At 44.0% G+C, this 16,042-nt stretch overlaps 1 protein-coding gene across 1 annotated transcript in view; it reads right to left on the bottom strand.

Annotated features, from left to right (window-relative positions):
- Positions 1–16,042, bottom strand: part of LOC149441097 (NACHT, LRR and PYD domains-containing protein 3-like) — a 66,800-nt gene that overhangs the window by 3,096 nt on the left and 47,662 nt on the right. Inside the window, exons 10-11 of the mRNA XM_089657731.1 lie at positions 14,725–14,889; positions 14,338–14,502 (exon numbers count right to left, since the gene is read on the bottom strand). Of these exons, the coding sequence (XP_089513857.1) occupies positions 14,338–14,502; positions 14,725–14,889 (330 nt within the window). The remainder of the gene's footprint in view (positions 1–14,337; positions 14,503–14,724; positions 14,890–16,042) is intronic.

Raw genomic sequence — 16,042 nt, 5'->3', positions numbered from 1 at the left:
CCAAGGATGGGGCACTGTTCCTCCATCTAATACAAAGGATGGGTCACTATTCCTCCAACTGATAGCAAGGATGGGGAACTATTCCTCCATCTAATACCAAGGATGGGGCACTATTCCTCCAACTGATACCAAGGATGGGGCACTGTTCCTCCATCTAATACCAAGGATGGGGCACTATTCCTCCAACTGATACCAAGGATGGGGTACTATTCCTTCTTCTGATACCAATGATGGGGCACTATTCATCCCACTGATACCAATGATGGGGCACTATTCCTCCCACTGACACCAATGATGGGGCACTATTCCTCCCACTGACACCAATGATGCCGAACTATTCCTTGTTCTGATACCAATGATGGGGCACTATTCCTCCCACTGATACCAATGATGGGGCTCTGTTCCTCCAACTAATACCAATGAGTGGACACTATTCCCCACCTTCCACTGACTACAAGCACTATGTAATTTTTTTTTTACTCTTACTGATGCTTGGACATTTTCTACTCCCACTGGCCACTACCGGCCCTCTCAAAGTCTGAAGGACAGTAAACCAGCCCTTTGTTTAGTAAGTTTGGAGATCACTGCTCTAGATAATAGAAGGACCTCCTTCAAAGTGTCTGACTGTAGAGCTTTCTGTACATCCTTCATCAGCCAATCAAGCTTTGCCTTTCCTGTTGCTATTGTGGGTCAAACAGTGTAAAGGACACACAGAACACGGAGAGGTTTAGTGATTATATAGATCTATGTGTAAGCAGGGGCAGGGATAAGGGACCTTTTAAGAAAAGGGACACTAAAATGAAGTTCACAACGTTGTTCTTATGAGACAAGAAGTCCTGGCATGTCTGTTTGCTATGTCCCCATTGACTCTGTGGGGTTGAGTTACTAAATCCGGAGAGTGCAAAATCTGGAGCAGCTGTGCATGGAAGCCAATTAGCTTCTAACTTCAGCTTCTAACTTCTAGCCTCGGCAAAGTGCTCTAGAAGGTTGAAGGCACTTGGCACTAGACTGGGGAAGGAAGCAGATGCGTAGGCTAGAGTGCTGAGCTCTCCGAGCACTCACCCTCCAGCTCAGCCTAACCAGCAGCATTCCAGCCTTACAGAGTGGGTTTGCCATTGTCCTTTCTGCATCTCCAGCATTACAGATCTGGATCACCTTTCTCCTTGTGGTATCTAATGCAATACAAAACAGGTTCACTGGAGTTAATGGCATTGGCTCATGAGGGTACCCTCAGTCACCGGCATTTACGGTTGAGACACAGTATTAGTGAGAGGGTTGTCAACCTATTGCATACACTGTACAACAGAAATCAAAACTGTAGACCCATCACATCCTAACCCTCTTACTTCCTAGAAATTATCCAGTCTTTTTAGCCTACTGCTTGCACTACCACATTATCCATCCAGGATTGCTTCATCCACCCAGAAATACTTTTACTTCTCCCTGAACTTGTTGCACTTCTACCACTGTTTAAGATTGTTTGCAGATTAAGTTCATCAGATACCTCCTCTATAGTTGTTCCAAACTGAAAGAAGGCGGAAGCCACCAAATTTTATCAATTGTGCACCACTGTAAGGGCCCCAACAAAGCCAGCAGAGATTCTTTTTGAACTACCTCATTCTGTCCCACAGAAATTTTGCGTAGATCTTACCATCCATTTTTTTTTCTTTTCCCTTGAGGATTTCTTTAACTCTTACTTAGTAAAGTCCATCAGGCATGCCTGGGCCTAGCCAGGTCACTCCAGGATTCTAACAGCAGTGTAGCTCTGGGGTGTTTATCCTATCCTTTGTCAAGCTGCTCTTATTGTATTCCTGGTGTCCCTGTTACAGTTTAAGCTGGTCAGTGCTGTATGGAAAAAATCTGGGCACAGTTATCCCCTGGTGTTACTCTCCACATACAACTTCAGAAGGTTTCTGTGTAGGAGTGGGGCTTATCACTATTTTTGGTCATAGTTCTGCATTATCCTGTCCTTATTTGACTGTTTCTAATATATATGGTGTCAATTAATTTTGGTAAAAAGAGTTGAAATTGAAGTGTCACACCACTGCTAGGAGGTCCAGATACAACTTTATGCCATTACAGGTCAGGGGTACAATTCAAAAAGCCAACACATTTCAGGGGTCTACGGCCCCCTTCATCAGGGCTTGACTGGCAACAAAGTGAACAAACCAGACATGAACTGGACCTGCAATGGTATTGTTTCCAGTGCAAATTGAAAGCACAGACCAAATCAGCAGCTTATTTGGCAGGAACGTGGTTGCCCTGGAACCAGATAATTTACACCAACGGTAATACCCTAAGATAACAATGCCAGTAAAAACCTACGTGTCCAGTGCTATCTTTCCATTTTCCTCAACCAATCTAATTTTGAAGTTCCTCTTATTAAATAGGGGTGTGTCTGAGTGTTCAAGGCAGTAGATTAACTAACCTCGAAAATAAACCAGTTTCAGAGGGGACTTATCAATTTAGTGGTTCCTTCAAAATTGTGCTACATATGGGAATACAACTGTATCCCTCAATCCAGATCATTTATCTCACGGTGTATGTTATACTTTATAATACAACAAAACTTGCACAGGCCGATGGACAGAGACACCGGATTACATGAACTAATATGGCATTTAATATATTAAAACTGACTGATGGATGTAGACTGGAAGGATGAACACACAAACATTGGCAGACAAACACACCTGGGGGAATTCTGGGTAAAATAAAGTTAAATGATCCCTATTTTCAGCACAGCCAAGAACATGAGACCATGAGTCACATGATGGAACAGTGGAGGGAACAAGGACTCAGTGTGGAGAAAGTCAGTGTAGAAAGGTAAAACCGAAGAAGATGATCTGGAGAAGAGGAGGACCACTAAGACAAATGGAGGCAAAGAATGGGTCCTCTTGCACGTCATGGCTCTATTTATCCTTATGGATGAGCTGTACTCCACTGAATGACTGGAGGCCACCATGAGTATGGCTCATCCACAGAACTGAAGAGGCCACAGGTACATTTGCAATAAGAAGACCTGGCCAGGATGTTTTTACTGCAGAGACTGTGCAGTGGTGGACAGATTTACACAGTGGAGATAACAGCAGTAGAGAAGATGGTTAGTATTTTACCAGACAGACTAAAGTTGGGGGGGTTGGGGGTTTATTAAAGGGCAACGTCACTTAATATACAGTTGACCTTTAACTCTTTTAGTGCTGCCAGCATATTACATCACAGCAGTATTGAGTTGTATACAAATTAATGTAGTCATGTGAATAATCTTTTCTCAGTTGACTTCAATCTCTAACATATAAGTGATTTTACAGCCACCAAATCGCTTCTACGTGTTAAAGATGGTGCATCCCCTGTCCATTCTGTACTTGTGTCCTGCACTTACTTGTCCCCTCTGTGACAAACCCAGCCAGGACAGGGGCATTTGGTGGGGACAGCAGGCTAGCCTGTTTCCTACTGACCATGGGCCCTGGCATTTGAAGGGCTCTAGTCTTTGGGAGGTGTGTGCCTGGGGGGACCTTTGGAGTAGTTTTTCAGATTCATGTCCTTGTCTCCTCAAAACACAAACTCTGAGAACTAGAGGACCCAAACACAGATTTGGGGTCTCTGTGCATTGACTGCTTCAACCCCCCCCCCTAAACTCAGAGCAGATGTTAATATAATCAGCTCAGAACAACTTGATGCCGAAGTCCCCTGCTGTAATCTGTTTTTTTTAAGGGGTTATCTGTTTACTCTTGCTGTCTGTCTTTCTCCCTTTGGTAATTGAGTTAATTGAGTCACCAATTGTTTGTGCCTGTTGGCTAATTCTCCTGGAGGCTCCTACATTATGGGATTAGTCTTGTGTCAACTTGACCTTGTTACAAATCCCAAGGGAAAAATGGCTCACTCTACTAAAGAGATCGTGAAGGTGTTCAAGGAATATTATAGTAAGTTGTATAATATTAATTCTCAGGACTTAGTAAATAATAGTGAAAATGAGAATAGAAAATAAAGAAGGGCATACTTAAAAAATGCAGGACTACCAAAGTTAGATAAAGATCTATTGAAATCCCTGGAATTAGAAATCACACAGGAGGAAATAAAAATAGCATTAAAAATTACTAAGGTGGGGAAAAGCCCTGGCCCAGACGGATATACAGTGAGGTATTATAAAAAATATAGTGAACTGTTAATACCTAAATTGAAGGAGTATATGAATGCCCTGGGGGGAGAAATGAAGATTAGACAGGAATCCCTACAAGCCCATGTAACACTTATACATAAGGAAGGGAAGGACGCTACTCAATGTTCTAGTTATAGGCCAATTGCACTCCTAAATATAGATACAAAGTTATATGCAAAGGTCTTAGCAAATAGGATGAAAGATTTAATGCCAGAATGGATCCAGGGAGACCAGGTTGGTTTTGTATCGGGGAGAGAGGGTAGAGATAATGGAATCAGAACTATGTTGTTGATCCAGAAAGCTAAGAAGGGGAAAACCCCGGTAGTGGTGCTCTCGATCGATGCTGAAAAGGCTTTCGATAGAGTAAACTGGAGCTTTATGATGGATACCCTAGAGATCATGGGAGTAGGTGGTAGAATGAGGGAGTGGATAGGAAAGTTGTACAAAGCGCCCTCCGCGGTTATTTTGGTTAATGGTGAAAAGTCTGAGCCTATTGGGATGTCAAACGGGACAAGACAGGGATGTCCATTGTCCCCATTGCTGTATGTGTTATCATTGGAACCCTTGCTGGAAACAATTAGGAAGAACGTAGATATAAAGGGAATACAAATAGGGGAAACTGAACATAAAGTGGCAGCTTTTGCAGACGACCTGTTGTTTTATGTGGGAAATCCTAGGATAACACTCCCGAATTTAATAAAAAGCTTAAAGGAGTATGGGGAAATATCAAATTTAAAAATCAACCCAACAAAAACTGAGATCTTAAATGTAAATCTTCCAAATAGTGAGAAAGAAAAGATACAAAAAGAATTCCCTTTTATATGGAGAGATAGAGAGATAAAATATCTAGGGGTTAAACTTACTGCTTCATACACAAAATTGTATAAATTTAATTATATTGCTCTTCTAAATGAGATCAAGGAGGAACTGAAGAAACTGGGAGGAGGAATCCCCTCTTGGCTAGGACGTATAAATCTGATAAAAATGATAATTGTACCCAAAGTCTTGTATAAATTTCAGATGATCCCAATTAGACTCCCAGAGGCCTTTTTTAAAGAAATTAAAAAGATGATAACAAAATTTATATGGAAAAATAAAAAATCTAGAATATCCTATGATCTGATGAGTAGAGGTAAAGAGAGAGGGGGATTGGGAGTGCCAGATTTTAGGAGATACTATAATGCTGTAGTTCTAACAAGAATTTATGATTGGACACACAATATTAGGGGGAAAAGGTGGGTTAAGATAGAGAATGATCTGAGTGGAGTTGACCTGAGTAGAAACATATGGGCACCAGCACAATATAGAGGTTTAAAAGACACCACGAGTGTGTATACACTGAATGTTTTGAAGGTTTGGGATAATTTACATAAGTGTAAGAAATGGGATTTTAACTCACAATTAATGTCACTAAGGAATATGGAGTATTTTCCACCAGGTATGGAGGGGAGTGTGGGAAAATGGATTAAAAAGGAAGACATTCAATTAAAGGATATTATGGATGGACAGAAATTGAAAACATTAAAAGATTTAAAGAAAGGTGGAAGGGAACTTTTTATTAAGATTGATGAGTGGAAATATCACCAATTAAAACACTTTGTTGAGGGTCTTCCGAAACCTATGAGAGGGAGAAAGGAGTGGAATTTGTTTGAGAGACTGTTGGAATCACAGGGAGATGGGAAACGGGGCACGGCAAAAATTTATAAGATTCTCACTGAGTTAGTCACGGAAGTAAAACCAATGTACATAGAAAAATGGGAAAAGGATTTGGGGATAGAGATAGATGAGGATAAACAGAGGAAAATATATAGACACACGAAAATATCAGTATGAGAGAGGTGGAGGTAAATTATAAGAGTTTGGTAAGATGGCACATCACACCAGCTGTTGAACATAAAATGGGTGTAGAGAGAACACAAGAGTGCTGGCGCGGGTGTGGAAAGATTGGTACGTGATTTCATATATGGTGGGAGTGCCCAAGGATTCAAAGTTTTTGGGAGACAACGGTCAACTTAATAAAGAAAATCTCAGGGATAAAGATAGGATTAGATCCAGAAGTGTGTTTATTACATAAAACAGACTTACCAGTGAATAAATACAAAGACTCGGGTATATGGTACTATGTGAATGCAGCAAAGGGTTTGATACCTAGATTCTGGCATAGTTCAGAGGTGCCGAGAGAAAAGGATTGGGTAGAGAGAGTAAATCAGATTAGTAGGATGAAGAAATTGTATTATATCCAAGAAGATAAGATGGAGATATATAATAGGAGATGGGGGAAATGGGAAGATTTTATACGTCAAACGAATATATATGAAGCAATGGGAAATGATAAGAGAAGTTTCTTGATTTTATAGGGAAGGATGTAAGAGAGAAATGCAGAGTGGGAGGGTGGTGGGATGTGGTAGGGTGTAGGGGTAGAGGTAAGGGATATAAAAAGGGGGAAATAGAAGGAGATAGGATTAAGAATTTTATATATTATATGAGACTGTTGAAGAAATGTATTGTTATGTTCTTCTTTCCTTTTTCCTCTTTTTATATGTATTTATAAATATGAAAAATTAATAAATATTTGAATTAAAAAAAAAAAAAAAAAAAAAAACTTGACCTTGTTACCAAATAAGTGTGTGATGTTTATCCCAATATGTAATATTTATTTTATTGATCATGTGGGGACTACCCCTATTTCTGAAGTGTATGAAAACCTGTATATCTGTTCAATAAAGGAGTTCCAGTTGTACCTAAGCTAGTGTTGTCTGTTAGGTGCAATACCCAGCTATAATACCTTGGTCCTTTCTTCCAGAGTGGAGGAAGCTGTATATTGATGGAGGCACTCAAGCAGGGTACCAGGCAGTCCACCACATTTGGAGGCAAGCTGTGGGATTTACTTCCTCCCTATGGAGCAGTTTCACACTGGGATATATCTGCCGGAGTCCAGTGCAGAGTGGTGATTTTCTCCACAGATGGAAGCGGCGTTTCGGCGGCAGATTCAGCAAATGCTCACCCAGTTGGGCAGACTTGGTTCTGTACAGGATGCAGTGGTATGGAGGGATGTCATTCATTGGAAAATATGGAAAGAAGCGCTGTAGCTGGAACAGGAGCATTGTGGAAAGGATCTTGCTATCCTGGAGGAGCTATACTGTCTCTAATGGGACTTATGGATATCCTTCCTGGGAAAGCAGCCCCAGCAAGAATGGGTGACCTGATTGGAACATCTGGTCTTCCTCGAGATGATGTTGGATGAAGGACATGGGGTGCTTAATTGGTAAATTTCCCAAGTTTGTCCATGACTTAAGGATGATGCGCCCATGGAGGGCTATGATTTTGATGGTCCAGAACTATTACTTGAGAGAATCCAGGAATATTCAAACTTTGGAAGTACATCCGAGTGGTGGAGATATGACATCCAGGATTTTAGGGAAATTGATATTCCCAACAATCTCGGATTGCTAGTAGATTTTTATAAAAAACAGTATTTCTGTTCAATAAAGTAGTTCCTGTTTGCACCTAAGCTAGTGTCTGCTTGTTCTTGGGTGCAATGCCCAGCTATAATATCTTGTTCCTGTGTTCTAGCGGTGAGGAAGCAGCCCTCTGATGGAGGCACCCGAGAGAGGTGCCAGGTGGTCCATTACACCCTCCATGGGTGCTGTCAGGATGTGAGTGGAGGGAAGACAAAAACATTAGTGTCTCTATCCTCCCTAGAAGCAATTAACCTGGACTCTCAAGGGCACTTTGAGGTTCAAAACTGTAAGTCTGTCACAGGGAATAGAGCCAATCAAGTACAGACTGTACTTCATCTAGCTGGTGAAGTGCATGGGAGGCATGACGGGTCCGTTTCTTAACCACAATGTGAACTGATAGCTGAGAAACTCAACCAGCAGTTCACAGTGCATTGAAATGGACAGTCTTTATCAAGCCCCAACAAACTGAATGTCTTCCATGACATCTCATCATGATCCACTGCTCAAGGCCTGAAGAACCAAGAGGCCTGAAAACACATTGGCTGTATTTGAAGTTCTTAAACAATAAACGTTTCAAAAAAGGCTTTTAAATGATATGTGCTTTTTTAATATGTGCTTCTCAATACCTATTTATTTTTATTGTGTTCTTGCATGGCAAGACCACCTCCTGTTATCTCACATATATTTACTTATTATAGCCAAATTTACCACCCTAACTCCTCCCACAGTTTTTACTCTACATAGACAGTAATATACCGAAACGTGCGGATTGTTCCCGATTGGTGTGCTATTACTTTGTGGAACGTTTCTCCGAATGGTTCATGAAATATCACCGTTTTTGTGGTGAAATTGGTCCCATAGGAATGAATGGCAGAATGTTCAAAACTAGAGTGGGAGCTGACAAAAGCTAGAGTGTGAGCAGAAAAATCAGGACATGATTTCTAAACTGCCATCACTCCCTCATTTTCAAGCCCACCTACACAAATCTATATCAAAACATTCAGCTATCCCTGCTGCCACTAAAAATGGCTAAGCCATAGTCCTGATAGTTTTCACAAATATGACCATTTGTTTGCAACTGACGCCGCTCATTGACATTCATTGAAACTCCACTCTAGCCACCTCAAATTTGAAGGGCAATTTCTAAACAGTGACTGTGCCTTCATTTTTAATATTTCAGAGACATACTATGCATCAAAATGTAGGTCTTGGCCTTGTAATTCTCACAATATAAAGCTCTTTGGTGTAGGATTTAAAATGTTTAAACTACAACCGTTTGAAGATGGCAACCGCCAGTGAAGTGAGCAAGTTGGAGCAGTTTGTTTTTAACCGCTCTTCTCTGCCCTTGCTGTAGAGTGAGTTGCCATAGGAACCCAGGTGTGTGTGTGAGATGGGGAAACAGCTTTCGTTGTTTGAACACTGATTGAAGTAAATTAAAAACCTTCTGACTGACATTCTGCAGTTTAGCCACAAGATGTCGCTGTTTTGTTCTAACACAGCCTCAGACTGCATAGAGATTTCTTTATTCATGAAGGGGTGGGGTTTTACACTTGGAGAGTGAACAGGAAAAAGGAGAGAGAGCAGCCATGCTTGAGAGAGAGAAGGGGGGCTGTGTGATCGGAGAATCCGTTGCCATCCAGCTGTGAAGACTGCCCTCTGTAATCAGAAATCCCATTGAGTGAAGCTGATGGTGTTCAAGATGCTAATCTTGTCCAAAGAGGGGAAGACTTGCTGCCAGGAAGCTGATGAGGATAGAGGAGCAAAGCAACATACATTGCTGATAACATCGCATGATTAGTGGAGAGACTTTTGTTCTATTCAGAGTTATCAGCGGCTACAATACGGATCCGGGTCGGTAAGAATTGTGCACGCACCTCCTTTCAGTGTTGGCGCCTATAAGACTGAGTCCAGGCCTATAGTTAGTTAGTTAGGGTCTCTGTTTGTGTCAGGCCACAAGTGTTGTTACTGATCATTGGAAGGACTCCACAACTTAAAGTGACATTTCACATTGGAGAACTGATAAAATCCTACAAACTCAAGCCAGACTGGTGTTTTGCTCAGAAGGAATAATCAGGCATGTGCTACAGGACCAGTTATGGGAGGGGGAATACTGTAGATTTGTGTATGATTGTAAGCTGTTGTGCTGCACCGCAGGCTAGCCCATACCGTACACCCATACACTGATTCCTGCTCTGTTAGGGTAATTACAGGTAAGGTGTGGCCGCTTAGTTGTGCCCACCAATAGGTAAATTACTACACTTTCTACCTTCATCCATCAGGAGGCGCCGTGCTGTGCAGCACAAGGGTCTCAGCCTTTGGGCTGAGTGTATGTAAATATATTGTATATTCCAGCATTTGTGGTTGTGTTTATTTGCCATATCTAAGTAAAATTCTGTTGTGGCAAAAGCTGGTGTTGGGGTTGCTTTCCTTATTCGTGACTTCACTGTATTCTGGGGAGCCCACCCCGATACACGGCTTACATGTGAGCAGGCCATTGCAATTAAATGTGCTATATAAATAATTAAAAGTTGGAATGCATTTCTCACTCTATCAAGCTTGCCATGTGCACTTTTTAAATTTGATCAATCAATTGGTTAGTGTAATGTTTACTATCTTTACTTACTCCAAACACTCCACACAGTTACTCTACCCGCTCCATAAAGTTACTCTGCCCAGTCCAACCTTTTCAGTTACTCCAGCCACTCCAACCACACAACAGTTACTCCAGCCACTCCAACCAAACAACAGTTACTCCAGCCACTCCAACCACACAACAGTTACTCCAGCCACTCCACCCACACAACAGTTACTCCACCCACTCCAACCACACAACAGTTACTCCAGCCACTCCAACCACACAACAGTTACTCCAGCCACTCCACCCACACAACAGTTACTCCACCCACTCCAACCACACAACAGTTACTCCAGCCACTCCAACCACACAACAGTTACTCCACCCACTCCAACCACACAACAGTTACTCCAGCCACTCCAACCAAACAACAGTTACTCCAGCCACTCCACCCACACAACAGTTACTCCACCCACTCCAACCACACAACAGTTACTCCAGCCACTCCAACCACACAACAGTTACTCCACCCACTCCAACCACACAACAGTTACTCCGCCCACTCCAACCACACAACAGTTACTCCAGCCACTCCAACCACACAACAGTTACTCCACCCACTCCAACCACACAACAGTTATTCAAGCCACTCCACCCACACAACAGTTACTCCAGCCACTCCAACCACACAACAGTTACTCCACCCACTCCAACCACACAACAGTTACTCCACCCACTCCAACCACACAACAGTTACTCCAACCACACAACAGTTACTCCAGCCACTCCAACCACACAACAGTTACTCCACCCACTCCAACCACACAACAGTTACTCCAGCCACTCCAACCACACAACAGTTACTCCACCCACTCCAACCACACAACAGTTACTCCACCCACTCCAACCACACAACAGTTACTCAAGCCACTCCAACCACACAACAGTTACTCCACCCACTCCAACCACACAACAGTTACTCCGCCCACTCCAACCACACAACAGTTACTCCAGCCACTCCAACCACACAACAGTTACTCCACCCACTCCAACCACACAACAGTTATTCAAGCCACTCCACCCACACAACAGTTACTCCAGCCACTCCAACCACACAACAGTTACTCCACCCACTCCAACCACACAACAGTTACTCCACCCACTCCAACCACACAACAGTTACTCCAACCACACAACAGTTACTCCAGCCACTCCAACCACACAACAGTTACTCCACCCACTCCAACCACACAACAGTTACTCCAGCCACTCCAACCACACAACAGTTACTCCACCCACTCCAACCACACAACAGTTACTCCACCCACTCCAACCACACAACAGTTACTCAAGCCACTCCAACCACACAACAGTTACTCCAGCCACTCCAACCACACAACAGTTACTCCAGCCACTCCAACCACACAACAGTTACTCCACCCACTCCAACCACACAACATTACTCAAGCCACTCCAACCACACAACAGTTACTCCAACCACACAACAGTTACTCCACCCACTCCAACCACACAACAGTTACTCCAACCACACAACAGTTACTCCAGCCACTCCAACCACACAACAGTTACTCCACCCACTCCAACCACACAACAGTTACTCCAGCCACTCCAACCACACAACAGTTACTCCAGCCACTCCAACCACACAACAGTTACTCCACCCACTCCAACCACACAACAGTTACTCAAGCCACTCCACCCACACAACAGTTACTCCAGCCACTCCAACCACACAACAGTTACTCCACCCACTCCAACCACACAACAGTTACTCCAACCACACAACAGTTACTCCAGCCACTCCAACCACACAACAGTTACTCCACCCACTCCAACCACACAACAGTTACTCCAGCCACTCTCCAGCCACTCCAACCACACAACAGTTACTCCAGCCACTCCAACCACACAACAGTTACTCCAGCCACTCCAACCACACAACAGTTACTCCAGCCACTCCAACCACACAACAGTTACTCCACCCACTCCAACCACACAACAGTTACTCCACCCACTCCAACCACACAACAGTTACTCAAGTCACTCCACCCACACAACAGTTACTCCAACCACACAACAGTTACTCCACCCACTCCAACCACACAACAGTTACTCCAACCACACAACAGTTACTCCAGCCACTCCAACCACACAACAGTTACTCCACCCACTCCAACCACACAACAGTTACTCCACCCACTCCAACCACACAACAGTTACTCCACCCACTCCACCCACACAACAGTTACTCCACCCACTCCAACCACACAACAGTTACTCCAGCCACTCCAACCACACAACAGTTACTCCACCCACTCCACCCAGTTACTCCGCCCACTCCAGTTGTAGACTACTGGTGGAGGCAAGAACACTTCACACAATTTCCCCAGAACCTGTAGCTTTTCTGGTTTTAATTGTGCTGCTGAAGCAGTTATATTGACAAAGTAATTTATTTGTATGTATTTTCCACATACTGTAATTCATTTTGCGCTTAATTATTGCACAATTTTTTTTGTATCCTTCCCTCTTGTATGATGTAATCTCTTCTTTCCTCACTGTAATTCCCTGCTATTATTCCTTCAAGGCACACACTGAGGTGTAAGGAAATATCACTTTTTACCACTTTAAACCTACCACATCTTATAGTTTGTCTGAACCTTCTACATGCAAAAAAGATATTCTTGGATGCCAAGCGTTTGGTGAGTTCACCTATCTGATGAAGACTGTCTGTAGTGATGGTCTGCTCCATTCAGACCAGGCACAGAGGCCTCAAGACGAAATAAGTTACTAATACAACAATTGGAATATTTACCAGCTTTGGATACACTATATAGCCAAAAGTATTGAGCCGCCTGCCTTTCCACACACATGACCTTTAATGGCCCCCCAGTCTTAGTCCGTAGGGTTCAATATTGAGTTGGACCCGCCCTTTGCAACTATAACAGCTTCAACTCTTCTGGGAAGGCCGTCCACAAGGTTTAGGAGGGTGTCTATGGGAAGGTTTGACCATTCTTCCAGAAGCACATTTGTGAGGTCAGGCACTGACGTCGGACGACAAAGCCTGGCTGGCAGTCTCAGCTCTAATTCATCCCAAAGGTGTTCTATGGGGCTGAGGTCAGGACTCTGTGCAGGCCAGTCAAGTTCCTCCACCCCAAACTGGCTCCTCCATGTCTTTATGGACCTTGCTTTGTGCACTGCTGCGCAGTCATGTTGGAACAGGAAGGGGCCATCCCCAAACTTCCCACAAAGGTGGGAGCATAAAATTGTTCAAAATGTCTTTGTATGCTGGCACCTTATTAGTTCCCTTCACTGGAACTAGGGGGCCAAGCCCAACCCCTGAAAAACACCCCCATACCATAATCCCCCCTCCACCAAACTTTACACTTGGCACAATGCAGTCAGGCAAGTACCGTGCTCCTGGCAACCACAAAACCCAGACATGTCCATCAGATTACCAGACAGAGAAGTGTGATTGGTCACTCCAGTGAACATGTCTCCACTGCTCTAGAGTCCAGTGGTGGCGTGCTTTACACCATGGCATCCAACGCTTTGCATTGTACTTGGTGATGTAAGGCTTGGATGCAGCTGCTCGGCCATAGAAACCCATTCCATGAAGCTGTCTACACACTGTTGTTGGGCTCATCTGAAGGCCACACCAAGTTTGGAGGTCTTTAGCTATTGACTCTGCAGACAGTTGGTGACTTCTGCGCACTGTGCGCTTCAGCATGCGCTGACCCCGCTCTGTCATGTGACGTGGCCTACCACTTGGTGGCTGAGTTGCTGTTGTTCCCAGTTGCTTCCACTTTGTTATAATCCCACTAACAGTTGAGCGTGGAATATTTAGTAGCCAGGAAATGTCACGGATGGACTTATTGCACAGGTGACAACCTATCACGGGACAACACTTGTAGAAGCAGTCTGCATGCCTAGGGGCTTGATTTTATACACCTGTGTCCATGGAGGGGATTGGAACACCTTAATCTAATGATTTGGAGGGGGGGCAGGAAATACTTTTGGCAATATAGTGTATATTTTCCCAGAATATTATTAGGTTTTTTTCATGGTTGGGATAATAAACTGGCCCAGAATATGATTGTCTCAGTCAGTCCTGTTATACTCACTGTAATTCCTCTATCTGGCTTGTTGTCAGAGCTGCCATCAGATCCCTGAAATGGGGACCCTCCAGCTTGTTCCCAGACAGGTTCAGTGTCCTCAGTGTTGGGTTATTTCTTATTCCAGATGCCAGGTGGGGGCAGGAACTGTCTGTCAGGTGAATATACATCAATCTGTAGAAGAGGAGAATGCTCTCAGAAGAAATTAATTTCTTTCCCAGGAATGAATGTAATTATTCTCTACATGAATATTAGATCACTTTATAAAACTCCAGTTAATATAATTTCATGAAAAAAATGTGATCACTTTTGTTTAAAATCATTTGTTTTTTTTCATGGCTGGGATAATAAACTGTCCCAGAATATGATTGTCTCAGTCAGTCCTGTTATACTCACTGTAATTCCTCTATCTGGCTTGTTGTCAGAGCCGCCATCAGATCCCTGAAATGAGGACCCTCCAGCTTGTTCCCAGACAGGTTCAGTGTCCTCAGTGTCGGGTTATTTCTTATTCCAGATGCCAGGTGGGGGCAGGAACTGTCTGTCAGGTGAGTATTATCCAGACTGTAGGTGAAGAGAAGAATGTTACTAGAAAAAAAAAATCTCTCCCCAGTTATGAATATAACTATCAGTCATGTGAACGGGTGCCTAGGCACATCCTAGTCACTCCACGCAACATGCAGAGTGGCAGCGGGGTGCCAGACTCTGGTATTTGCACACCTGAATCCTGCACTCCGTACACAGTGCACAGCTGAACCCTGCACTCTGTACATAGAGCACACCATAGCCATGCACTCTGTATGTAGCACACACCTGAGCCCTGCACTCTGTATACAACACACTCCTGAGCCCTGCACTCTGTATACAGGACACTCCTGAGCTCTGCACTCTGTATACAGGACACTCCTGAGCCCTGCACTCTGTACATAGAGCACACCTTAACCCTGCACTCTATACGTAGCACACTCCTGAGCCCTGCACTGTGTATGAAGCACACTCCTGAGCCCTGCACTCTGTACACAGCGCACTCCTTAGCCCTGCACTCTGTACACAGTGCACTCCTTAGCCCTTCACTCTGTACACAGTGCACTCCTTAGCCCTTCACTCTGTACACAGTGCACTCCTTAGCCCTTCACTCTGTTTGAAACACACTCCTGAGCCCTGCACTCTGTATGTAGCACACTCCTGAGCCCTGCACCCAGTATGTAGCACACTCCTGAGCCCTGCACCCAGTATGTAGCACACTCCTTAGCCCTGCACCCAGTATGTAACACACTCCTGAGCCCTGTACTCTGTATGTAGCACATTCCTGAGCCCAGCACTCTGTATCTAGCGCACACATGAGCTCTGCACTATGTACACTGCGCACTCCTGAGTCCTGCACTCTGTACATAGCACACTTCTGAGCCTTGCACTCTGTACATAGCACACTACTGAGCCTCGCACTCTGTACATAGCACACTCCTGAAGCACACTCCTTAGCCCTGCACTCTGTACACAGCGCACTCCTTAGCCCTGCACTCTATAAGCAGCACACTTCTGAGCCCCAACTCTGTATGTAGCACACTCCTGAGCACTGCTCTCTGTACACAGTGCACTCCTGAGCCCTGTACTCGGTACGCAGCACACTTCTGAACCCTGCTTCTGAACCGCTTCTGTCTCTGGAAAAAGACCACCAAGGCTGAAATCTGAATCTTGAGCATACTCACAGTTAGTC

The sequence above is a fragment of the Staurois parvus genome, unplaced genomic scaffold (genome assembly GCF_062004578.1).
Source record: "Staurois parvus isolate SC_StPar_1 unplaced genomic scaffold, SC_StPar_1.0 ptg001026l, whole genome shotgun sequence".
Classification (NCBI taxonomy): domain Eukaryota; kingdom Metazoa; phylum Chordata; class Amphibia; order Anura; family Ranidae; genus Staurois; species Staurois parvus.
Note: the sequence above shows the minus strand (reverse complement) of the source record. Positions and strands in the feature narration are given on the sequence as shown.